Source organism: Mesoplodon mirus (genome assembly GCF_964341445.2).
Source record: "Mesoplodon mirus genome assembly, chromosome: 13".
Classification (NCBI taxonomy): domain Eukaryota; kingdom Metazoa; phylum Chordata; class Mammalia; order Artiodactyla; family Ziphiidae; genus Mesoplodon; species Mesoplodon mirus.
In genome coordinates this window covers 8,323,406-8,350,096 of record NC_138989.1, presented here as the reverse complement: position 1 = coordinate 8,350,096, position 26,691 = coordinate 8,323,406, and the positions used below count along the sequence as shown (strand labels likewise).

The window sequence follows — 26,691 nt, the reverse complement described above, 5'->3', positions numbered from 1 at the left end:
TTGTTTAGTCAAATGCAGGGACTGCAGGGCGGCGTCTGAGCTGCGGGAAGTTCCCCAAGCCTGCGAGTCACCCGTAGCCCCGCCTCGAGGCCCGGCTCCCGGCTCCCGGCTGCTGCCCCTCCCAAGCCTGCGAGTCACCCGGGGCCCCACCTCGAGGCTCAGCTCCCGTCTCGCGGCTGCTGCCCCTGCACCAGGCGCCCGGCGGTGGATGCGGCCTGGATTTTGGGTCACCACCCATTCGCGGAAACCCCCTTCCGCACCTGCCTCCCCATAGACCGCTGTTCGGGGCTCGCCCTAAAGGCTGGGAACTGTGTTCCTTTCCCACCCCCCCCTCCACCCGGATGTACCAAACTACAGGAAACCCAGTGAAGTTCTGGCTTTCCTGAAGACTACTTAGATGCTTTTTGTGACATACATCATATTCTTCCCAAACATTCTACCCCTTTGCCGCCCTACTTTGCTGGGGCCCTTAGAGTGTGTTTAGTGTCCCAGCTAGGTAACAGCACTCGGAGGAGGGGCGAAAGAAGACCTCACAAGGGCTGCCCGACGCCGCAGTCCTTGGGTGGTTGCAAAGCTCAGTCCCGAGTCAAGGGCCAAATTAATTAAAGGTTCAAAGTCCCTTTCATGCTGCAGGGGCGCTCACAAGCAATTCAGAGTGTTGCGCTAAGATGACCGCCCCTTCTGATGTTTTTCAACATGCAAGCATGTGTTGGTAATAGTAAAAACCTGGGAACAACTGTCTTCAACGTTCATCAGGGGAATGGATCAATGAAACGTGTTATAGCCATTTGATGGGATATGATGCAATAGTTTAAGTGAATGCATCATATCTGTTTGTACAGACATGGGGAGAGCCCAAAACAAAATACTGAGTAAAAGAGTAAGTTGCAGAATACAGTCTATACTGTTCACAGACCAAAGCTAACATACAAGCGTTTTAAAAGTCAAAGGGGATGAGTGCAAATGACAGTCTGCCACAAAGAGAAGGAAGAATAGAGATGGGGAGCATGAGGAATGTTGTAAAGTTTTATGCCTTTTACTGGTAAATGGATTTGAAGCAAATGGCACAAGGTTAATTAACAACAGTCAATTCTGACTAGCAGATGCATAGTTCTGTATTTTTCTATATTTTTCTATTTTCTCCAAAAAATATATTTATTGGGGCTGATGGGGAGCATTTTGAACAGGTCTGACTCTGTGACAGGGGTCAGCTAGCTTTTTCTGTAAAGGGCCACATAGTAAAAATTTTAGGCTTTGCAAGCCATACTGTCTCTGTTGCAACTACTCAACTCTGCCATTCTAGCAGCCACGGACAAAAATAAGTGAATGGGCATGGCTGTGTTCCGATAAATATTTACAGACACTGAAAGTTGAATTTCATGTAATTCTCACATGTCACAAAATATTATTATTTTGATTTTTCTTCAACCATTTAAAAATGTATAAACCATTGTTAGCTAGTGGGCCATATAAAAATAGGTGGCATGCCAGACTCAGCCCCTGGGCAAATGTCTGGCAACCCCTGCTTTAAAGAAACCAAAATAGATACTGATCTTTTCCTGTTGCTTATTAAAATGTGCAATTCTATATGTTTACATTGTTACTAAATTGCCTGTTTTATTAGAACACTGTAGCTAACACAGGCAAACACTTAGATATATTGATACATACAGCTATGTAAAGAAGCCAGTTATGTGAGAAAGGTAAAAAAGTGTCCATTCAAATCCAAACTCAAGCCCAAGACCCACTTCTGTCTGGAAGAATTTCCTAGAATGCTGTGACTAGGCCCTCCTTGACCTCTCCCCTCTCTGAGCTCCTACAGCAAGGACTCTTCCACTTATCTGATGCTCAGCCACAGTGTCTTCTTTAGTCTTTACTTTTCACTCCTGCATTGACTTGCCAATAGAGTTATTCATTCCTGGAATACAGATAGATACCACACTGAAACATTTGTTTACCTTCAACACTGCGGTAGAAAGCAGTGACTTTGGAGTCAGACCTAACTGAAATCCCAGCTTCGCTAGTTACCAGGTCTGTAAGCCTTGGATGAGTGACTTTGGGTTTATCAGCTGTCAAATGGGGATAAAAACCTAGCTCACAGGCTCGGCTTGAGGTTAAATACAATATTGTGTGTAGGGTCCATTGATGGATAAATGGATAAAGAAGATGTACTTATACACAATGGAATACTAGTTGGCCATAAAAAGAATGAAATCTTGCATTTGCAACAATGTGGTTGGAAGGTATTATGAAGCTATTATGTTAAGTGAAATAAATCAGAGGGTGAAAGACAGAAACTATATGATTTCACTCGTATATAACTAAAAAACAGAAAAGCAAAACAAAACTCATAGACACAGAGAACACACTGGTGGTTACTAGAGGGGAAGGGGACTGGCAGTGGAGGAAATGAGTAAAGGGGACCAAGTATATGGTGACGTACGGTGACTAGACTTTTGGTGACGATTACCGTGGGATGCACACAGACATCAAATCATAATGCTGTACACCCGAAACATATAATGTTACATAACAATTTTACCTCAAAAAAAAAAAAAGATAATACTTCAGGGCTGGCACTTAAACACTCAAAGGTGCTAACTATTAATATACTTAGCACAGAGCTAAAAGCCCCATCAATTATGTGCCTTTCTTATTAAAGTGAATTGGAACAAAGCAGAGAAACCACAATTGCCTTTCACTGACATTCAGCCCCTCTTAAGATAGGAGTCGTCCCACTCAAGGGAACCGTTTTCTTCTTAGAGACATGAAAATAAAAATTGGCTTTGCTTTTTCTCCTCCAAGAACACCAGAAAAACCTATTCTAGGCTAACAGCTCTTGTTCTCTTGACAACACAGATTGCCAAGAAAATAAGTAAACAAAGCATCTGAATCTTCTTTTTAAGAAAAGTTGGATAGCACGGGGGTGGGGGGGGCGTGAAAAGCAAGACTTTCAAATTATCTCGCCCACTAGCACGGCATCATAAACTCCTGCCAAGACTTTGTCTTTTCCTTTCTGAACTGTTCTGTGTTCTACTCACGTTGTCCACTGGAATGTTCCACCTCCCAAATCTTGAACACCCGGATAGAGACAGCAGGATTAGTCACACCAATGTAACTTATTCGTTGAATGCTTTCCCACTCAACAGGACAGTAGAAAAATGCTGGGATAAAAAAAGAGAAAGAGAGAAAAGAAGAAAGAAAGAAGAAAGAAAGAGAGAAAGAAAGAAAGAGAAAGGAAGAAAGAAAGAAAAGAAAGAGAGAGGGAGGGAGGGAGGAAGGAAGGAAAGAAAGAAAGGGGGGAGGGAGGGAAGGAAAGGAAGGAAGGAAGGAAGGAAGGAAGAAAGAAGACCCTGAGAATTTTCTTGTTTCTCCTCAACAGGCAGTGAGATTAATGTTTGTTAGTCCCTAACATAAACAGCAGCATAAAAGAAGTCAGCAGGAGCACAGATGAAGTTCTTCATTTGCCTTCGCTGTATTATGAGGAAGAAAAAAATCAGTGTGGCCACCCCAAAACAACAAAATTTAAAACACTCTAAACAAGTAGAAGTGTTCAAGATACATAGGTGAACACAAAGGCAGCCTGGTGATGAGATAAAGAATGTAGGTTGAGGAAGCTGTCACACCTGCACTGAATCCTGACTGGTCCTCCCTGCTGAGGGGGCTGGGTCAGGCCACGTCTCTGGGCCTAAGTTTCCTCAACTGTAAAATGGTATTTGGCTTACAAGCATTAGAAATGGTATTGATATGTGTGAAAGTACCTGGCACAGTGTTTGGCCTATCCTGGGCACTAGATAAATGACAACTGATTTCATCAATTATATATTCAACAAACGAAAAGAATGTTCCCCCAAACAGTAAAGTACTTTTGAAAACTCTGGGAGCAGACAGCTCTAGGGTAATGCACCAGCAAGGTTGGATTTCCAGCCCTGCAACCTACTAACAGCGTGAGCTTGGGTTGTGAGTGACTTAACCTCCTTATGCCTCAGTTTCTCTCTGTTAAATGGGATTATTGCTATTGCCTACCTCTTAGGACTGTTATGAAGATTAAATGTGTTAATATTTAATGAAAATTGGGCTTCCCTGGTGGCGCAGTGGTTGAGAATCTGCCTGCTAATGCAGGGGACACGGGTTCGAGCCCTGGTCTGGGAGGATCCCACATTCCGCGGAGCAACTAGGCCCGTGAGCCACAACTACTGAGCCTGCGCGTCTGGAGCCTGTGCTCCCGCAACAAGAGAGGCCACAATAGTGAGAGGCCTGCGCACCGCGATGAAGAGTGGCCCCCACTTGCCACAACTAGAGAAAGCCCTCGCACAGAAACGAAGACCCAACACAGCAAAAATAAATAAATTAATTAATAAACTCCTACCAACAACATCTTCTTAAAAAAAAAAATATTTAATGAAAAGAATTTAACACTCTGTAAGTGTTAAGCTGTTTGTTCCCACCTGCCCCAGGACTGGAAACACTCAACACCAAACCTGCTGGGGAGAGTTTCCATCATGCCAAGCCACTGGCGTGGGTCATGACCCCACTCCTCTCTTCCCCTTTGAGGATCTATCCTCAGGTCTCTGGTATAGACCCAAATGCCCATTGGTTATTTACTTTTACTTCCCTCCTCACCAAACCCCTTCTCCATTTAACCAAATCATTGATTCTTATACCCCTACATTAAACCACCCATAATTACACTGTTCTGATTCTTCCTTCTCCCACCAAATGCTCCATCAGGAAAAAAGCTAATTAGCTGTAATCCAGACAGTTATGAGTTTCTGGGTCACTCTGATGTTTCCAACTTTCCATTTAACCCACTATTCCTTCCTGAAGAAGCCAGGCTCCAGCCAAGGAATCTAAGTCACAGATGGCAGGGAGCCTCAGACTCTTTATATTAGCTTTGGATGCAGGCCTGGCAGGGTGCATGTGCAGCAAGCTGAGAGCAGGGTCGGGCAGGAGACTTCACGGGCATGCCAACTGTGCAGTCAAACAGGGCTGTGTGTTTAGAAGGGCCCCGTACCTGGTTTAACGCTCCACTTAATATAGGCCTCGGGACTTCCCTGGTGGAGCAGCGGTTAAGAATCTGCCTGCCAATGCAGGGGACACAGGTTCGATCCCTGGTCCGGGAAGATCCCACATGCCGGGGAGCACCTAAGCCCGTGTGCCACAACTATTGAGCCTGCACTTTACAGTCCATGAGCCACAACTACTGAGCCCACATGCCACAACTACTGAAGCCCGCGTGCCTAGAGCCTGTGCTCTGCCACAAAAGAAACCACGGTAATGAGAAGCCCGTGCACCGCAACGAAGAGTAGCCCCCGCTACTCCACTCACCCGCAGCTAGAGGAAGCCCGCATGCAGCAACAAAGACCTGACACAGCCAAAAATAAATAAATTAAATTTAAAGAATTTATATATATATATATGGGCCTTGTAATTTTACTTTGCACTGGGCCCCACAAATTATGTAGCTGGTCCTGGTCAGGTGTGACGATGTCTAGTTTTTATGTCACCCCATCTCTTGAACTGTCTTACACTGCGGCAGAGTAAGATCACTTCTTAGATTGGAAGGAGCTTAAGTACATTGACCAAAAATGACATCAGATTAGAGAATATATGGGAAGAATCAAAAGAAACTGATTCATAATGGTTACTTCCCGGGAGGAAGAATTACATCTTACTATACAGCCTTTAACAATATTCAATTTTTACCATCTACATATATAACCTTTCAAATAAATTTAAGGAAAGATTTTCAAACATCAACATACTAATTAGTGTCTCTATCTCCACACTGAGTCTCTTATTTTCAGAGCAGCTGTCTTTGGCCAGCAAACGCACCCTAATGAGTGGGAGTTGTTTTACACTGTTTCGAAGAGCTCTGGGGATAAATTATTTCCCATCCGAAGGCTTAAATTTAACAGAGAAAGAGCCACTGATAGAAGCTGCAAAATTTGGTTGGTTCCTGGTTGCTGTTTTGGATTTGAAACACGGGGATTTTTCTGTGAACACTGAAGGGTAAGATAAATACACAAACAGAGCAATAACTGTCTTCTGCTTAATTGCAGGGTTGAGATATGTAAATTAAGTGTATATTTGAGTGATAGCATCCACACACCTCTGAGCTTCAGACCCTTTCTCAACTTACAATCACCTTATTCATGATGAATTCCTTATCATCATCCCTGATTTATTAAGTATAGAAAAAATATACCCATGCAGAAGATATGAGAAAGCCAACACCCAGAAAGTGACTGAAACATGCTTCTTGTCATTGGTCCAAAAAGCATAAAAAGATCTTTCCCATCTTAATCTCCAGTCAGGGACTGACATGTGCTTGCAAGTACACACAGACCCAACCCAAGCACCAGTCCAGCAGAACAAAACAAGGGAGCTTCCGAAGGAAAATCCAAGCCTCCGAAAAACCTGCACCAACCCCCTCAAGAGATCTACCAATACCTGAAAGAGCTCTTGTCTGAGCATAGGTGCAAAATGAATTTATACACTGGTGGAGAGTGTGCACAATTGCTAATAAGATATTGGCAACTTTGCCCAGAGAGAACATAATCTTTAACACTTGCACTAAGTTATTAATAAACCAGCCACTTATTAACAAAATGTTGGTATCCTTTGCTATCAAAAGAAAGAAAAGGGAAAACAAAAAACAAATATGTATATTTTAGCAACAAAATAAGACAAGCTAATCAGAATGCAGTTTATTGATAAGACAGATATCAAATACATCATTTATATGGAGGGAGGGAGTATGAACAAGTCCAAGACCATCTACTCTGCACAGTGGTCCAGTGGGGACGTTCTCACTACAGAAGATTTATCAAGGGCACCCCATGAAAGGGCAGGTCCTGATGCAGCTGCCGGAAGAGCATCGCACACCGGTTCCTCTCCTGGGTCTTCCCCAGGGTGTGGTAGAGTCTGGCCTGGAAGTAAACGACGTCTCTGATCTGCTCTTTGCAGTCGACCTTTGCAAAATAGTTCTTGGCTTCATTGAGGTTCTCAATGGCGGCCTCAAGAACTGATGGAAAATGGGGAAAATACCACACATATTTAACTCAATGCTTCACATATAGTTTTCAAAGCTTAATATGTATTTTTATTGATTTAACATGTACCAGAAACTTTTACATTCTACTCTTTGAGAAGAAACAAACAAACAAACAAAAAAACACCACCAAGTCTTTAGTACTGATTTCCAGCCTCACACCTAGTTCTGTAGGGTTGAAATAACAATTCACTTGCCCTCAACCTTCATGCAAGTATGCAAGTGAAAGCACTTTAAATGCTGCATGAAATTATAACATATATTTGTGAACACTCAAAACTTAAATACTGTCCCAAATTTAATGTCTTTTCTTCTTCTGGGTCCTAAATTTTACAAGTTTTCTGTAACAGTATTACCTAACAATCTTTGTATGGTTTCCTACCTGCTGCTTTCTTCAGTGGCTCATAGGAAGCTGCTGAAGCCACCTGGCACTTGGCCACCAAGAACATGGCACGGCCTTTGTCCAGGACAGCCCCGTCAGCCAAGATGGGCTCAATGGCCATGTGGAGAAGACTCAAGGCCTGTTCTGGGATTCCAAGGATGAGCTGAAAAAGAAACATCATGGCGCTATACACACCCACATCCACTACCCACTACAGGAAGGGCTTCATTTCTGGCTTTTCTCTTCTGAATGGCAATGTCTGGCTTACTTTCTCCTTGACGTGTACTATCTTTAATGTGCACCACACTCTTAGAAAACATAATGTGTGACAATCGATTTCAGGCTACAATAAAGGAGGGAGTAGTTATTTACATTATAGAAAGGTTTCTGTCTTTACAAAAATCTTTTACATTGATGATTCAAAAAGGTTGAACTAGCTGTATAGGAATCACTAGGAGAAAAGGAACCACTTTTTAAAAATTCAAAAATATATAGTAAAATAAACAAGGGTACACTAGAAACATCCATTTAACAGAAAATAAACAGTAATGGAGGAACAAGAAAAGATGTAAGACATATAGAAAAATATAGCAAAATAGAAGTAAATCCTTTCAAATCCATAATTAAATTAAATATAAATGGCTTAAACTCTTCAATTAAAAGGAAGAGATTGGCAGAACAGATTTTTGCAAACATGATACAACTATATGTTATCTATAAGAGACTCACTTTAGATTAAAAGACACAAATAGGCTGAAAGTAAAAGGATAGTAAAAAAAGATATTCCATGCAAACAGTAACCAAAAGAGAGCTGGACTGATTATACTAATATCAGACAAAATAGACTTTAAGTCAAAAACTGTAACAAGAGACAAAGAAGGACATATATACTGATAAAGGGCCAATTCATCAAGAAGATACAACAATTATAAACGTATATACACCAAACAACAGAACCCCAAAATATATGAAGCAAAAACTGATAGAACTGAAGGGAGAAATAGTTCAACAATAATAGTTTCAGAGTTCAGTACTCTACTTTCAATAATCGATAGAAAACTAAACAGAAGTTCAGCAAGGAAATAGAAGACTTGAGCAAGACTATAAACCAACTAGCCCAACAACAGAAGAATACATATTCTTCTCAACTGTACATGGAACACCTCCCAGGAGAGACCACGTTATGCCACAAAATAACACTCATATTTTAAAAGGTTGAAATCATACAAAATATCTTCTCTGACCATGTGAAGTTAAATTAGAAATCAGTAATAGAAGGGAATCTGAAAAATTCACAAATATGTGGAAATTAAACAACACACTCGTAAATAATCAAAGCATCAAAGAAGAAATCGCAAGGGAAATTAGAAAATACTTTGAGATGAACAAAAACACAACATACCAAAACTTATGGGATGCAGTGAAAACCTATAGGATACGGTGCTCAGAAGAAAATTTATAGCTCTAAAAGCAAACATTAAAAAATAAAAGAATCGGGCTTCCCTGGTGGCGCAGTGGTTGAGAGTCCACCTGCCGATGCAGGGGACACGGGTTCGTGCCCCGGTCTGGGAAGATCCCATATGCCACGGAGCGGCTAGGCCCGTGAGCCATGGCCGCTGAGCCCGCGCGTCCGGAGCCTGTGCTCCGCAATGGGAGAGGCCACAACAGTGAGAGGCCCACGTACCGCAAAAAAATAAATAAATAAATAAATAAATAAAATAATAAAAGAATCTCAAATCAATAAACTAAACTTCCACTTTAAGAAACTAGAAAAAGAAGAGCAAACTAAACCCAAAGCTAACAGAGGTAAGGAAATAATAAAGGTTAGAGTAAAGATAAGCAAAATAGAGAACAGACAAACAAGTCATTGAAACTAAAAGGTAGTTCTTTGAAAAGATCAAGAAAATTAACAAACTGTTAGACTGACCAAGAGAAAAAAAAGAAAAAGACTCAAAAGACAAAAGTCAGAAGTCAAGGTGGGGACTTAACTATCAACCTTACAGAAATAAAGAGGATTACATGAGAATACTGTAAACAACTGTATGCCAACAAATCAGATAAATTAGATGAATGAACAAATTTCTAGGAAGACCCAAACTATCAAGACTGATTCAAGAAGAAACAGGAAATTTGAATAGACCAAATAAAGAGAATGAATCAGTAACCAAAAACACTTCCAACACAGAAAAGCCCAGGACCAAATGGCTTCACTGGTGAATCCTACCAAACATTTAAACAAGAATTAGCACCAATCCCTCTCAAATTCTTCCAAAAATAGAAGAGAATAGTTAATAAAATTTCCTAACTTACTCTGTGAGACCACATTATTATCCTAATACCAAAGCAAAGAATATCACAAGAAAACTATAGACCAATATCCCTTATGAATATAGATGCAAAAATTCCCAACAAATACTGGCAAACCAAACCCAGCAGCATATTAAAAGGATCATAGGCTATAACCAAGTAGGATTTATCCCAGGAATGCAACAGTACTTCAACATACAAAAATCAATCAATGTAATATACCATATTAACAGAAAGAAGGAAAAAACCCATATGATCATCTCAACTGATACAGAAAAAGCCTTTGACAAAAATTCAACATCCTGTCATAATAAAAACACTCAACAGACTATGAGTAGAAGGGAACTTCCTTGAAGTAATAATGATACATCTATGAAAAACCCACAGCTAAGACCATATTTAACAATGAAAGACTAAAAAACTTCCCCCTAAGAAAAGGAGCAAAAAGAAAGACGTTAACTCTTGTCACTTCTATTCAACACTGTACTGGAAATTCTGCACAGGGTAGTTAGGCAAGAAACAGAAATAAAGTGCATTCAAATTGGAATGGAAGTAGTAAATAAAACTCTATTTGCAGATGACATGAACTTATATATAGAAAACTCTAAAGAATCCTCAAAAACCTCTAACAGGTAATAAGTTCAGCAAAGTTGCAGGACATAGATCAATATGCACTAGCGATGAACAATCCAAAAAATGAAATCAATTTTTAAGATTCCATTTACAATAGCATCAAAAATACTAAACTACTTAGGAATAAATTTAACTAAAAAACTGCAGGAACTGTACACTGAAATCTAGAACACATGGTTGAAAGAAATTAAGGAAGACCTAAATAAAAGACATCCTGTGTTAATGGATTGGAATAATGTTAATAATAATGTTAAGATGGTAATATTCTCCAAATTGGTCTACAGATTCAAAGTAATCCCTATCAAAATTCCAAATACCATGTCTGCTGAAAAGGACAAGCTGATTCTAAAATTCATATGGAATTGCAAGAGAACACTGATAGGTAAAACAAGCTTGAAAAAGAAGAACATAGTTGGAGGACTCTTACTTCCTGATTTCAAACTTACTACAAAGCTACAATAATCAAAATAGTGTGGTACTAGCATAAGGACAGATATATAGATCAATGGAATAGAACTGAGAGTCCAGAAATAAACCTATACATCCATGATAAACTGATTTTCAACAAGGAAGCCAAGACCATTCAATGGGAAAAGAATAGTCTTTTCAATAAATGATGCTAGGACAACTGAATATCCATATGGGAAAGAGTAAAGTTGGACTCCTACCTCACACCATATACAAAAATTAACTCAAAATGGATCAAAGACCTAAATGTAAGGGCTAAAACTGAGAAGGAAACATAAGTGTAAATCTTCATGATCTTGGATTAGGCAATGGTTTCTTAAGTAGGATACCAAAAGCACAAACAATAAGATTTTAAAAAGGTAAACTTGACTTCATCAAAATAAAAAACTTTCATGCATCAAAGGACACTATCAAGAAAGTGAAAAGACAACCCAGAGAATGGGACGAAATATTTGCAAATCATATATCTGATAAGTGTCTAGCAACCAGAATATATAAAAACTCTTACAACTGAACACTAAAAAGACAACCCAATTTAAAAATGGGTAAAGGACTTGGACATTTCTCCAGGAACATTCACAAATGGCCGGTACTCACATGAAAAGATGCTCCATATTATTACTTATTAGGGAAATGCAAATCAAAACCACAATGAGATATAACTTCACACCAATAAAATGGAAAATAACAAGTGCTGACAAAGATAGAGAGAAAGTGGAACATTCATACATTGCTGGTGAGAATATGAGATGGTATAGCCACAGTGGAAAACAGTTTGGTGGTTCCACAAAAAGTTAAACAAAGAACTATATGACCCAGCAATCCCACTGTTAAGTATACCCAAGAGAAATGAAAACATATATCCAGAAAAAAAACTTGTACATCAATATTAAGAGCTATTTGTAATAGTCAAAAGGTGGAAACAACCCAAATGTCCATCAACTTATGAATGGATAAACAAAATGTAGTGTATCCATCCGATGGAACAGTATTCCATTAAACAGAATCTAGAACTGACTGACACATGCCACAACATGAATGAATCCTGAAAACATTATGCTAAGCGAAGAAGCCAGACACAAAGGTCACATACTGTATGATCCCATTTATATGAAATATCCAGAATAGGCAAACCCATAGAGACAGAAAATAGATTAGAGGTTGCCAGGGGCTGGAGGGAAGAGGAAATGGGAAGTGACTGCTTTAAAAAAAATGGGTCTGGGGTTTCTATTTGGTGTGATGAAAATATTCTGGAATTAGACAGTGGTGATGTCTGCAAAATAATGTAAATATTCTAAAAACCACTGAACTGTATACTTTTAAATGGTAAATTTTATGTTATGTGAATTTTATCTTAATTAAGAAAAAAAATCACTGGGGAAGCTGGTAAGGAAAAGAGACTCCTAGGCTCCTCCTCTAGAGATTCTGACTCTGTAGGTTTGAGGTAAGGCCAGATACGCAGATATTTTTTAAATCTCCCCAATAATGCTGATGCATGGTTTGGGGAACCTCTGCTTTAGTTAGTAAATTCCTCCAGTAAGGTCAAAATTCATTCATTCAATAAATATTTATTAAAAACCTACTATGTGTGGATCCTATTAGGTACCACAGGATATAGCAGGGAAAAAACAGTCCCTTCTCTCATGGTCTTTACATTCTACAGGGGGAGACAGAAAACAAACATAAAATACAATTTAACTTCCAAAACCTTTCAATGAACACATGACTTCCTCATTTCCTTTTTCATTCTCTTGTTAAATCAAGCACAGCTCTGGGCCAGCTAAGTCATTAATATGATGCAAGTGTCCTCAATGAAGAGGCACATCCTCCTTAGTAAATACACAGCTCGGTAAAGCCAGCGCCACTGGGAGGTGTCAGCTTGTCACCAAGTTCACAACTCCAGACTTCCATGGAAGGCTTGCACAATAAGACTACCTTCCCAGATTTCAATAGTAAGAAGCAAAAGCTCATTATTACCCTTTTCAAAACCAAAGAGTAGTAACGGACTCACCAGTTCTTGAGCACAAATATGTGCTATAAAAACAGAGATCAGCTTACCTGGGCAAAAGCCAAGTTCAGCACTGTTTCAGAGGCCAAATGCTGCAACCGGTACTCCTTGGAGAGAGCCAGAGCCTGCAGGAGCACAGGCAGCGCGATGGTAGGGGAGGAAGACCGCCAGTACAGCTCTGCCACAGACAGCAGGACACTGCCCACAAAGAGGAAGACATGGGATGAGAATAACCAGCACAACGTACCCCCTCGGTGAGATGCACAAAAGCCCTCCCTTACCTGATCACCATTTCTGTATTCCTGATTTTCTGACAGTGAGTCAACAATTTTTGTAAAAGCTTGTGCGCCCCTGACATTTGGTTCTGAGCTTGTAGTACAATTGCTTTTCTGACACAGAAACAAAATAAACACAAATGGTTACGTTGCTGTTTTGCAAGGGTTGTAAGTAGAGTCACTTTCAGGTTTAGAATCTCTATTTCCTCAATTAGACTGTAATTGTAACCTCCCAAGGGGAATAACTGTGTCTGATATAAGTTTTCTTAAAAGAGAAAGAAAAATTGTGTGTGTGTGCGTGTGTGAGCGCATGTGTGTACACACACACACACACATACATGCACACAAGAAAAAAGTCTGGAATTATAGGTAGCATGTTAGTGATTATCTCTGGGTGCTACTTAACTTTCTCCATTTTGTTTATTTGTATTTTCTAACGGTCTGTAATAAATAGGTAATAAATAGAAAAAAAAGGTTTTTTTCCTAAGCTAATCAATTAAGTCACACACAAAACAAATAAGAATAAAGCCATCTGAGAACTACTTCATTCTGGGGTTGGAGTTTCCAAAATTTCTTACCTGTATACACCCTCTATGCTATTCAGAGCTGTGATTCCTGTAACAACTGAATCAGCCAAATGATATTTGCCATCATTCATTGCTCTGTCAAACTGTATTTTTTGATCACACAACATCCATAACTAGTAAGAAAAAAAACACAATTAAGAACAGAATGGCAGGGGCTTCCCTGGTGGCGCAGTGGTTAAGAATCTGCCTGCCAATGCAGGGGACACGGGGTTGAGCCCTGGTCCGGGAAGATCCCACATGCCACAGAGCAACTAAGCCCATGTGCCACAACTACTGAGCCTGTGCTCTAGAGCCCGCGAGCCACAACTACTGAAGCCCACGCACCTAGAGCCCGTGCTCCACAACAAGAGAAGCCACCCACCGCAAGGAGAAGCCCGCGCACCGCAACGAAGAGTAGTCCCCACTCCCCTCAACTAGAGAAAGTCCGCAGGCAGCTAAAAAATAAAAAAATAAAAATAAATAAAAAGAACAGAATGGCAGATGTTCACCTCATTATTCAACAGAAATATAAAAGTATTTTCGCTTGCTTAACAAATATCCTTACAATTCACACACTTTTTTTTTAGATTAAAAAAATTTTTTTTAATATTTCAAGTCTGTGAAAAAGCACTAAGAATAAAATAACAAAACATGTATAGCAACCATCAGCTTTGTCAAATCACAACATTTTGCTTTACTTGCTTTGGATACTATTGTACATTATTGAGGTACTTTGCAAATTCCATTCTCCACTTTCTGTTTTCAAAGGAAGCATTTGATTTGTTGTTTATCATTCCCATTTTTTTAAAGGATTTTTTTAATGAGTGATCTATGATGATTGATTATTCATTCATTCATTCATTTATTTACCACACAGCATGTGGGATCTTAGTTCCCCGACCAGGGATTGAACCCACACCCCTTGCATTGGAAGCAAGGAGTCTTAACCACTGGACCGCCAGGGAAGTCCCCCCAATCATGTTTTTATACTTTTACAAAATATTTACTTATCCTTAAACAATATATAGTATGAAAAAAAAACAATATATAGTATGATCTTACATGTTTTTAAACTTTGTATAAATAAATAGTATCATACTGTATGTATCCTTTGACAGCTTGCTTTTAAGCTCAACATTATTTTGGGGAGGCTTACACATGTTAATACAAGTAGTTCTAGTTCACTCCTTTTCACTGATGAATAGTTTTCCATTGTATGAATATGCAACAATTTATCTATTCTCGTGTTGATGGGTATTTAGGTACTTCCAATTTCTCACTCTTCTGAACAATGCTGCAGCAAACACTCCCCTACATCACCCCCGTGCAACAGTTACCTTGGGTATACAGCAAGCCGTGGGAAAGCTGGGCTAGGACATATGCACCTTCTCCTTAACACAGTGCCCATTTGTTCTCCAGATGGGTCACACCAGTTTACACTCCCCCCCGGCAGTGTATGACATGACTCATTGCTCCACACCTTCACCAACAATTGGTGGTGTCAGATATTTTACTTTTGGCCAGTCTGATGGGTATGAAATACCTCATTATTTTTTCATTTGTATTTCCCTTGATCAACAGTCAGGCTGAGCATCTTTTCATCTCTTTATCAGCCATACGTGTTTTTTCTAGAATGTGAGTTAAATTGTGTCTTTTTTTTAACTGTGCACCTTCTTAAAAAATGCCTAGAACCATAACCGAACCCACTCTATCACATTAGCACTACCACAGAACCACGCTTAATTCTTTTGCCCCACAGCACCCTTGGGTGCTAGCTTCTATTTTGTTTGCTTACCACCTTTCCGTCTGGGTGCTCTGAATTCAGATCACAGCCAGCAGCAGTGAGATCTCAGCACAGCTCATAAGCAGACGGGCGTTCACACCGTATCTCATGAGGTGGGGCCAGCAACCCATGTGAACGGAAGCCCCCCGACCCCCGGCTCAGGGACCAACAGGAGGAGATTCCCAGGCCATGGTCTCTCATGATTTCAAATTCCCTAATTTAGTTAATACTAAACTTGGTGAGGGGAGGAAGAGAAAGAGGCCCCTCGTAATAGTTTTCTTGGCCCCATCAGAGATGGAAATTGGTGCAACAAGGAACAGAGTGCCTAGGACTGCTTTATAAAGTTCATTCCCTCTGCATACAACATCTTCCCAAAATGTTATTCAATTCTGGGAGGAAAAGGTTAGAGCTGCCAAGTAGGAGAAAACAGAGTAACAAAACGGAGACCTAATTCTTGACCTATCGAAGGACACTGACGATTTCTTTGCTTATTCCCATACAGTTAGAGATATAAGGAATACTAATTTAAAACCACAAGGACAGGAATGAAAAAAGTTCCCTACTTTAATCTTTTCTCAGAGTTTATTCCTCAGCCTTCTGGAACGCATTTTACAGAGTCTCCTATGTTGACCTCAAAGCACAGATGTCACAGAAAGGAACCAAGACACAAGAGGCTGAGGGGAGACTCTAAAATACCCTATTTTGACAATAATACAGTAAAAATGGTTATTTTCAAAAATAAATCGATGACACACAGAAGGCAGGTTACCTGGGCATGCTGACTGTTAGGTGGGAATCGCTCCTTCAAGTGCTTTAACACTTCCGAAGCTGCAGCGAAACAGCCCTAAAATAGAAAAGCCACAAGTTGTTTAGCACACCTGTGCTGACACCACACCTGCTAGCCCACTCACAGGACACTGGTATGACTCACCTGTTCCTGGTGCAGCAGCCTGACGACCCTAGGCAGAGACTGTCAAATATCAAGGAGCCATTGATTTTAGGCTCTAATGTATTTCACTTGTACATTAAAAAAAATTTTTTTTAATTACACCTGTAATACATGTTCACTCTAGGAAAAAAACTTACGAAATACATGTGAACAACGAGAAAAAGGCAAATTACTTTTAATCCCACCAAAGATAATCACAGTAATTTCTCGGCACGTATCCTTCTGAACTTCTCATATTCACATGAATATAAAACATATAAGTATTCCAAAAATAGGTATACATACCATTTTTGTAAATTGCCTATTTACCACGTGGTAGGTACTCAATAAACATCTTTTGAATGAATGAATCTTTCCAGTGTCAACAAATACAAATCTATACATCACAGTATTTTATTAGGTAAATAAATTATAGTCCAATCAAAATAATCTCCTAGTTTGGGATATTCTGATTGTTTCCAATTTTTTCCATTTTAAAAATGCTAGAATGATTATCTTGGTGGATACATCTTTGCATACTTGTCCAATTATTTCCTAAGGATAATAACTTAGAAGTAAAATTGCTGGGCTAAATGGTAGGCACTTTTAAGCTTTTTGATAGGTATATTACTAAATTACCATACAGAAATGTACCAAGTACTCTTATACCAGCATTCTACACCTTTCTCCTCACCTGATATTTAAGCTTCCTTGTCTATTTGTTTGATGAAACTGGTTATTTCACTGTGTTAATTTGAATTTCTTTAATGACTAGATTGAAATTTTTTCATGTTCTATAATCATTTATGTTTTTTCTGTGAATACATGTTCATGTCTTTTTTACACTCTTATATTGCTAGAATGTCTATCTTATTAAGCCCCCAAAAGCTTTGCAATTTGTCCCTATCCTTTGATCAGGTAGTATATCTTCAGTCTATATAGAAGCTCAGTTAGACCACAGGTGAACTTCTATTTGAAGTGAATAAAGTAGAAAGTATACTGAATTATAATAAAAGATCATTAATCTTTTTTATTCTTGTGATTTTAACTGGCCAGTCTTGCCAATTATTTTCATGACTACCATACGGAGTTGGGCATGTGGATTTAGATGGCTGTCAAACCTTCAGGCCAAGTAGAGAGAACAGTGCACACGGCAGTACTCCCCCAAAACATTCCTATTGTGACCTGCCATTTCCTGAGGCTGGGAGAGGAATGTGACGCGATGAACCAGAGTTACACAGAAAGAGTAAAGGGGGCCGGACCTCTTAGCACTTCCTCTGAGCTGCAGGAGGAAGCTCACAAAGAGCAGTTCAGACCCCATAACTTCTCTATAGTTTCACCCAAGCCCCAGTCACTACCATAGCAAAGTGCAGCATCCAGTTTATCTAGAGATCAGTTTCAGGACACAACTGGAAGCACAACACAAAGGGAATAAAAGAGTAAATAGAAATTCATGATAAAACTGCCTTCTCCGCAGTTGGCCAAGCTTAATTTCATAGGTGTAAGTCTAACCTGTGTAATTGAAAACATGACGTCATCAGCTCAGTGGGTTTATCTACATGGTCAATGTTCTGACACGAGAAAAGTCTTTCTAAGGCAGGTTGAGAAGAGGTGGGGAAAGAGACTGAATTGAAATAAAGTGGCCACTGTCTTCCAGCTGTACAATTAGAGGTCTCCTAGCACATCCACTGGAGCCAGGCAACAATGGAGTCAGCAGGTCTTTCACATAAGCCCAGAGATGGAAAGATTAATACTGATCCGAAGAGCGCGGTTTTACCCCCAGAAAAAATCACAGAGCTATTAACAACTGACCTCGGAGAAAGCTAAGGCTAAAGAATTGAGCCAAGACCAGATCTCGGTAAAGCGGTTCTCCATTCCAGGAGGTGAAGAAATAATTTCTACCCTACATCACTCAAAGACAACCAAAGGGAAGTTATTCCACTGTTTAAGCTTGGGGTCAGTGGGGAGAATCCTACTTGAAAAAGTCACAAGGGGATACTTTAAATGGGTGGATTGTATGGCATGTGAATTATATCTCGATAAAGTTGTTGGGGAAAAAAAGTCAACGTGAGGCTCATACCAAATACCTAACTGAATGTTCACTGACTCATTTATTACAAATGCTCCACTTAACCAAGGCACCAGCAGAGGAAAAGAATCCACGTTAAAGAGGTTCCAGAACCATTATGGGGTGGGGGGCAGGGGGAAGACCAAGAAAGTGATTAATGTGCAACATTCCTGGAGGAAAGCAAACAGCAAGAGCAGCTGGTCTGCTGTTTTAATGTCAGAGAGCTCTGGGCGCTGCTTCCCAGATCCAGGAAGATAGCAGCTGATGGAGGTGCAGGCAGCCGCCATCAGTCAGAGCCCATCCATGCCCTTTGTTTACACAACCACTTAGAGGATTGTAAAATGCTAAAGTATGTCTAGTAGAGAGAAGTATTTATAGACTTCTGAAAGGGGTGGAAACTACTCAAAGATCTTTAGGATGCAGATTAAGGAATATGGAGTGTTATGATGCAACCTAAGGATCATTATTATACCACAAAGAGGTGGAGAAAATAATATGATCAAGGAAATGTGCTTATAGCAAGGCAGCAGTTAGTTAGTTAGAGGGCTTTAGATAAGAGCTTTCCCTGACCTTTTCCCATGGAAGATACTTTTGAGCAAAGGGGAAAGGAAGCCTAAAGCATCATGAGAGACCCTTTAATCAATCCCCTATAAAGAGAATCGTGTGAAATTACTTGGGCTGTAAGTAAAGGTTATGCCCTATTCCAACTGTCTTTCTTTGGAGTCCATCAGACTTGGGTTGAAGATCTGACACTGACATTTACTGGCTGTGGGTATGGGACTTAGCTCCCTGGAGCTCAGTTTCTTTCCTGTGAAATAGGGATGATGATAAAGCTGACCTTATGAGGCTACTGTAAGGAATCAGGAAGACGATACATGTAAATCGCTAAGCACAGGGCCCGGCACAGGATAAATGTACAACAAACCTTAGCTATTGTCATTTTGGCTGTACTCTTGTTATGTTCTTCCCTTGCCCACAAACACACACAGCTCTAGTACCCTAAATTTCACAGACTCCCGTTTATCCCAGTTGGTACACGGAAACAGCTGACCTCTTCTTCTCTTCCCTGATGCCGAAAGAGATGCCAAGTTCAACAAACCTTGCAGACTCCACACCCAGGCCATTTCTACTGGTGGGGTTTCACCCTTCCAACCACTTGCATCCAACCAGACCTGTCCAGTGCTTTTCTCAAGTACTAGAGGACAGAAATGGCGGGGCCTACATGGCTCCAGAAGCGCAGGGCCCGGCCACCTGCCCACCTGCTCCGCGTGCAGCTCGGCGAGGTGGCCCAGCGCCACGGCAAACGACTCTGTGTTGTTCTGCTGCACGCCTGCGTTCACCGACTCCAGGCTGTTCATGCTCAGCAACAGCTGGGCTTGCTGCAGGGCCATGGTGCTGGGGAGGAGACACAGGAAGCCCCGTCAGTCACGAGACACAGGCTGCCCTCAGCCACACTCTACAGTTACCTTGGGTGGAAACAGGAGGAGGTTAAGCTCCTCCGCAGGCTCTGGCTTCCGGGGAGCAGCTGCCTCCCAAAGCCAGTTCTCCTGTCCTCGGGACGAGGAGAGCAGAAAAGCATCCTGGACGTGCAGCCCCAAAGAAAACGTGTAGGGGTTACGGCACCACTGGGAGCTCCAGACCGCCCCACTGCCTCTAATTTTCCCTGTGGTCACAGTATGTTAATTAGTTTTCACGGGTAAATTCAGACCTGATGCCATCCTGGCACCGGCTGCTCTGACAGTGGAAGCAGCGGCTAGTGTCTGCAGCTGTTTCAGACCGCATGGTGCCGAAAATTATTTCAAGTACAAAAACAAGACTGATACAATAGGCACGTCCTTTCATGACTGAATTCCTAGAAACAGCATATTGTCTAGGTGAGGTAGCTCCAGGATTAAAAATCTGGTTCAGAAGCTTACTTCCAAGCTACAGGAGGCTAAACGGGAATTACACACGAAGCTGCAGACAGTCCAGAGAATACATCCTGGGTAACAGGGAAGCAACTGTCTTTACATAACAGCTTTGGGGTTAAGGGGGTGCTCGGCTTGAGCGACCGTGGCCCGTGCCTCCTGCGAACAGGAAGAGAGGTTCCCATCTCAGAGTGCAGGGGCATGGTGCTTGGAGTCAGAGGACCTGGGCTTGAGTCTGGGCTCTGTCACTTGTTAATTCATTTGTGATCTGGGGCAGATCAGATTTGTGAACCTTGTCCTATGCATCCTGGAATGGAGATCACCCCCCAGTTACCTCCCAGAGCACTTGGGAGGAGTAAATAAAAATGCGCATAGGAAAAATCTTTGCAAAGTCTGTGCAAAGTAGAAAATGTTTTAAAATTCTAAAGCATTTTCTTTAATCCCCTGTACAAACAACCTCCATCCATTTGGCCTTCACAGAACCAGTCTGCTGGCTTCTGCTCATCTATAAAAGGATTCGTGCCCTCATAGCCTTGAAGACCCACCTGCGGCCGTAGAGTCTCCAGATGGCTGTTTTCTGTGCGATGCTGATGTCAATGAGCTCTGACAGGCTGTGTTTCCAGTGCAGGAGGTCAGAGTCCTTTAGGGCATCCATAAGTTTGTTTGCAGTCTTCCCAGCAAAAGCTCTCTGCTGAACTAGGGACTGTATTCCCAGAGAGGCGAGGTACTAAGGGGACAGACATACGCACGACTCATGATAGAGATTACGTGACAAAATTTTGTTTTGCTCTTCAGAAATTTGGCATATTTCATTTCAGCACATGCACAATGACAGTACTATTTAAAAAGAAAGTACCTGTAAGCCTGACCCTGACCCATATGAGATATGTTCCTGAAAAACTGGGGATGCAAGAGAGGGTAACAGTACAATGTGAAGAGCCAGGGCTTTGAAATTAAATGGACCTGGACTTAAGCACTGCCTCTGCCATTTACTGTGTGACCTGGGGCCAGTCACTTAGCTCCTTAGACAAGCCCATCTGTAAAATGGGCATCACACCCACCATAAAGAATTATTTTAAGGATTAAAATTAAATAGTATATATCAAACAGTGCTGGGCACATTATGTGGTAGGAGATTAAGAAAGGCTGCCTATTATGAGCATAATTATCTTTTCATTAACTTCTGGTATAATTTTCAAGGATGAAAGCTCAACTAAAAAAAGTCCACTTAAATCCGTAACAAAAATTGTGTTTAAGAAGTCTATCATTGGGACTTCCCTGGTGGCACAGTGGTTGGGAGTCCGCCTGCCGATGCAGGGGATGCGGGTTTGTGCCCCGGTCCGGGAGGATCCCACATGCCGCTGAGTGGCTAGGCCCGTGAGCCATGGCCGCTGAGCCTGCGCGTCCAGAGCCTGTGCTCCACAGTGGGAGAGGCCACAACAGTGAGAGGCCCGCGTACCACAAAAAAAAAAAAAAAAAAAAAAAAAAAGTCTATCATTTATTTTTTAATTTTTTTTAGACAGAATAAGGTTCTTTGAGCAATAGTAATCTAGATTCTAACAGTCATTACTATTTAATGTGTAGAGACTATGCCCTTTCAATGCCCCTCAGTATTTGTCATTGAGGAATATAATTCAGGTCCTTCCCTGTTACTCAAAATGAGAAAGGACAAATCTGCTGGTCAGGTTTACTGGTTCCTGGCTTTGTTTATTATTTCAAATAAGGATCAGCAAACTTGTTCTGTAAGGGGCCAGATAGTAAATAATTCAGGTTTTGCAGGCCACAGTTGGTCTATGTCGCATATTCTTCTTTGTCTTTTTTCCCCCAACTATTTAAAAATGTAAAACCCATTCTTAGCTTGATGGCCGTACATAAGCAGGCAGTGAGCCAGCTCTGGCCCATGGGCTGTAGTGTGCCAATCCCTGGTTTAAAAATAAGCCTTCCCTAAGAATTTTCTAAATAAATGTGTTAGTGTTGATAATAAACTAAACAAAGATCTCATCAAGTTGATAAATGGAACTTTCACAGATGTTATTAGGATAAAGGGAGCACAGAGAAACCTATCAAGAGAATTTAGTGGTTTAATAACTAAGGTCACATGAAACTACCAAGAATAAAACCATACCATTTGTTTAAACAATCTCACAGAAAGATGAGCCTTACCGGTAACCCAAAATGTACAGCTTTCTTCACAGAATGTTCTAGAAGAACATAGCTATCAGATCTCTTCTGTCCCAGCACATAAAGCCAGCTCTGGCAAGAGAAGTCATCAAAATGTATCATAACAATAATAAATGGCTAATGTTCTGTTGAAAGCATCAGCATGGTTGTAAGAACAAATTAACAACAGACAAGATAAATCCTCTAAAATACACTTTCACAAATTATAAACCTAAGTGAAACCCATCAAACACATTAAAACCATCAGACTGAAGTAATCAAGCCATTTATCTTCTTCACCTCTGAGAGCAGTGAGTGGCAAGTGTTCCAGAAAAAAAGCATGAAGCCCCCACATGGCCTGTAACTGAGAAAGTGGAATTCTCAGGTGGTTGAAGTCTGTGTTCTACTTGTGCTTGGTGATGATGCTTTGACAGGACAAGGTCTTATCCAGTTACCAGTATTGCAAACACCTTTGTTAATGCCAATGCTTGATGTGGCAGTTTTGCATGGCAAGCTGCATTAAAACTTGTAGACAAGAAATGCCTCCAAAGTAAAATGGACATCAAGAATTAAGAAAGATACATAAACACGGGTTGCCTTTCCTGAATTTCCCTGACCATCTAACTAGTTTCCCATCACTGCTGAGGACCTCCCAACTGCAAAACAACCCAATTCAAATGGGGCCTTTCGAAGGCCAACTCAACCCAGGGGCAGAACTTCCAAGACAGGAAGGTGGCCTCACCAAGCAATGCTGGAGACACACGTGATCGTTGGACTCCTGGGCAATCCTAATCGCCTCCTGCAGGGCAAGCTCTGCCTGTTGACTAATGACAGACTGAACATTAATAACTCATTAACAACCACAAACATGTACAGGCAACAGTAACAGGAAGTCATCTGTACGGTAATTCACCAGCGTGCAGGCCTCTGGGTTGGAAGTTGAAACCATGGGCTTATTCCCTCAGAGGCACTCCCCTCCCCCAGCGGCAAGAAACAGTAACGGTGGAGATACAGAACATGTCCCTTCTAAGGTGGACTTCTACTAAAAGGGACATGAAGGAATGGCTTTTCTTCATCCCAGCTCCTAAGTTTTTTTTTTAGTTGTCTGCTGCTGAGGGGAGGGACAAGGAGAGGATGTAAGATTTTACTTTTCATTGCCTTCGCTTCTGCATCATTTGAAAAATTTGTTTAACTATGGGATTTGATACTTTTATAATTTTTTCAATACTAGTTTTTTAAAGTATTTTGAGGATTTTCCCTTCTGAGATGTCTTCTTTCTGCTCATGTGGTTCCCCTCCCTCTGGGATGTGTCCCCCAACCTCGCAACTTCTGTAAAAACTCAGCCAACTGTTCTTGGCCCCACTGGGCCTTCGCTTCTGAAAAAGCCCACAGAAACGCTACCTGCTTGCGGTGCTTAATTAAATACTACTGTGCACCACCCTCTATTTATTTAATCTGTGTTAGTTTTATTTCTTCAACCTGCAGAGGGCACAGAAGTTCTATAAATACTGGATCACTGAGGATCTCAAAAAAGAATCAGAAATTCTATGTGTAGCACTTACATAGGGAAAAATTTTTGTCAAATTTTCTATCACGAGCAATAGCCTCACACAATCAGTTAAGAGCTTAATTCTTCCTCAATAACTAACTGTTTGAATAAAGAAACCAGATACATTTTTACCTATTTTACATTTCTTTTAAATCCCTTTTAATGCTGAGAGGCACCAGAATATAAGCTATTTGAAGGCAGGAAGCATATCTTTACACACAGGCCCTCAATAAATACCAGTTGATTTAATTTTGTTGAACATCTGATGACCAAATAAATAATGTTACATTTAGAAAAAAGGCTTTTGCGAGAACTGTATAGATAGTATGCTAAAACAGGACTAAAGAAAGACTATTTTTCTCAGGTAGGAAGAAAAGGTAGATCACCAACACAGAAACTTCAAAGTTTCTGGCAAATCCTTAAAGAACCTATGGTTTTCCATTGCTGCTAATCAGAAAAGCCTCTGATAAAAATTTTCAGTAAAAGAGCAAGAGGCAAACTGGTTGTAATGTCTGAAATGCATTGGCTGTCTACAGTTTGCAAAATGCCAGAGCAGAAAGATCTGTAGCCTCTAAACAACAGCTCCCTATGTCATTCAGTGTAAAAGCCAAAGTCCTTACTTGGGCCTACAGGACCCTAAACTCTCGGACCCCTGCCACCTCTACAACCTCGTCCTCCTCTATTCCCCCCTTACTACAGCACTCTAACCACACTACTTGCTCCTCTTCAAACATGCCAAGTAAATCCTGCCTCAGGGCCTTTGCACTTGCTGTTCTAGCTAATAAGGACACTCTTTCTTCAGATAATGCACAGATTACTCACTCCCTCAATTCCTTTAAATCTCTGTTCAAATATTAAGTTAACAGAGGTAAGGGAGGGCCGAGTTGCTACCTTACTATTTATTTATTTATTTATTTATTTATTTTTTGCAGTACCTTACTATTTAAACAGAAATTTACAAATTGACGAATAAGTGATTTGTGTGTATATCTGGAAGAAGAGTGCTACTTATGAAACCAATTGTACTCCCCATCATCACTCTCTAATCCCTTATCCTGACCTGTCACTACCTGATACATTATAATTATGTTTAGTGCGGTTTATTATTTATTTCCCCCACTGTAAGCTCCATGAGAACAGGGGTATTTTTTTCCCTCTCTTTTCACTCCTGATCTCCAGCACCTAGAACAGTGCCTAGTACACAGTAGATGCTCAATAAGCAACTATAAAGATTTTCAAGGAATCTCCACAATACTATTAGCTAAGTGAGAAAGATTTATACAAGCCCATAGCTCCAGGACTAAAAATAAAGAAGCCTGGAGTTGAGTAAATCAGATATTAATTAGTAATTAATTCCATATAGTTAGCTGCCTATCCACTGATAATATTGTAAATATAGAGAAATTCATCAACAGATTAATTACTTGTATCTAGCAGACTGCATACAAATTTCCAAACCCTAGGGCAAGCTGTGTGTAACACAGAGATAGGTTACTGGCAAATATTACAAATGGCGCTGCTATTTATTATGAGTACATAAAACATGAAAGGTCCTGATCAAAGAGGTTATTAAAGCTGGGCAGAAAAAAAGAAGTTGACTCTTAAAAGATAAAATGGAATCTCACAAAATCATGAAGTTCAGAGTAGCCTTAAACATTTTTTGGTTCAAGTATCAATCTGCCACTTGGATTCCCTTAATGTCACCCCTGCTGCACAAATGAGCACTCTGCTGACACCTTTCTCAGAGGGTTCCATACAAGGAAACCTCCTCCTTATAAGGAGCAAAAATGTTTTGCCCTTTAACTTGCACTTACCAGCTCCCAATCTTCTCTAGTAGTCACACCCTCAATCAATCTAAGCCCTTTTCATATGACCTTCACTACAGGAAGATGTCAAACACATGCTTGGCTAAATCATTTCTTTTCCAGGCTAAACATTCTCACATCCTTCCCACACTATTTATATGACATGGCTTTGAATGCCTCCAGTGAGATTGTCACCCCCACAAGCTCCAGCTTGTCTATGTCCCTTTTAAAATGTGACAACCAGAAGTTAACAGAATTTCCTGGTTGTTGCCTGGGCCATACAGCAAGGGGTGGAAGTCTCAATTCTTGAACTTGGGACACTATACTTCCATTAACACACTCTAGTCTCTATTCAAAGATGCCTCTGGCAGAAACCATATTTTTCTTAAATGGGAAAAAGCCACAGGGGAGGCAGAGAGGCTCTTTCAATTAGTAATTTCCTACCTTTTCACCATTATTCACATTATTTCATTATTTCCAAAATAGCCTCCATATTTTGAAAGTTTTCATCCTCTTAACTCTTTACTAAATAATAACTGATCAATTTCCTATTTTTATTTATTAAAATCACAGGCATATCTTAGCAATGGCATAAGTCAGTGTCACGCACTGAGCTGCCTGAATTCCAACCAAAAGCACAAATGTGACGTTCGGTAAGCCACACGGTCTTTTATGCAGTAAAGACACAACTTCCTTTTGGCTTTTTGAAATACTGAAAATAACTTTTACATCCCCATTATTACCTCTGAAAGATCCTGTTGGGAATCTCTGGCCTAATGACCTAATTTCCTTTTAATT

At 40.6% G+C, this 26,691-nt stretch overlaps 1 protein-coding gene across 3 annotated transcripts in view; it reads right to left on the bottom strand.

The window, feature by feature from the left end:
* Positions 1 to 6,695: 6,695 nt before the first annotated feature.
* ANAPC5 (anaphase promoting complex subunit 5) overlaps positions 6,696 to 26,691 on the bottom strand; it is a 40,968-nt gene continuing 20,972 nt past the window's right edge. Inside the window, exons 8-17 of one of the 3 annotated variants that reach the window (XM_082640623.1) lie at positions 23,282 to 23,363; positions 22,543 to 22,632; positions 20,925 to 21,106; positions 19,732 to 19,867; positions 16,246 to 16,320; positions 13,706 to 13,827; positions 13,134 to 13,241; positions 12,903 to 13,050; positions 7,437 to 7,599; positions 6,696 to 7,027 (exon numbers count right to left, since the gene is read on the bottom strand). In XM_082640623.1, coding sequence (XP_082496749.1) covers positions 6,816 to 7,027; positions 7,437 to 7,599; positions 12,903 to 13,050; positions 13,134 to 13,241; positions 13,706 to 13,827; positions 16,246 to 16,320; positions 19,732 to 19,867; positions 20,925 to 21,106; positions 22,543 to 22,632; positions 23,282 to 23,363 — 1,318 coding nt within the window. In that variant the 3' untranslated portion in view covers positions 6,696 to 6,815. Of the gene's footprint in view, positions 7,028 to 7,436; positions 7,600 to 12,427; positions 12,502 to 12,902; positions 13,051 to 13,133; positions 13,242 to 13,705; positions 13,828 to 16,245; positions 16,321 to 19,731; positions 19,868 to 20,924; positions 21,107 to 22,542; positions 22,633 to 23,281; positions 23,364 to 26,691 lie in introns of those variants that run through there. The other 2 variants (XM_082640624.1, XM_082640625.1) reach the window with 2 other exon arrangements.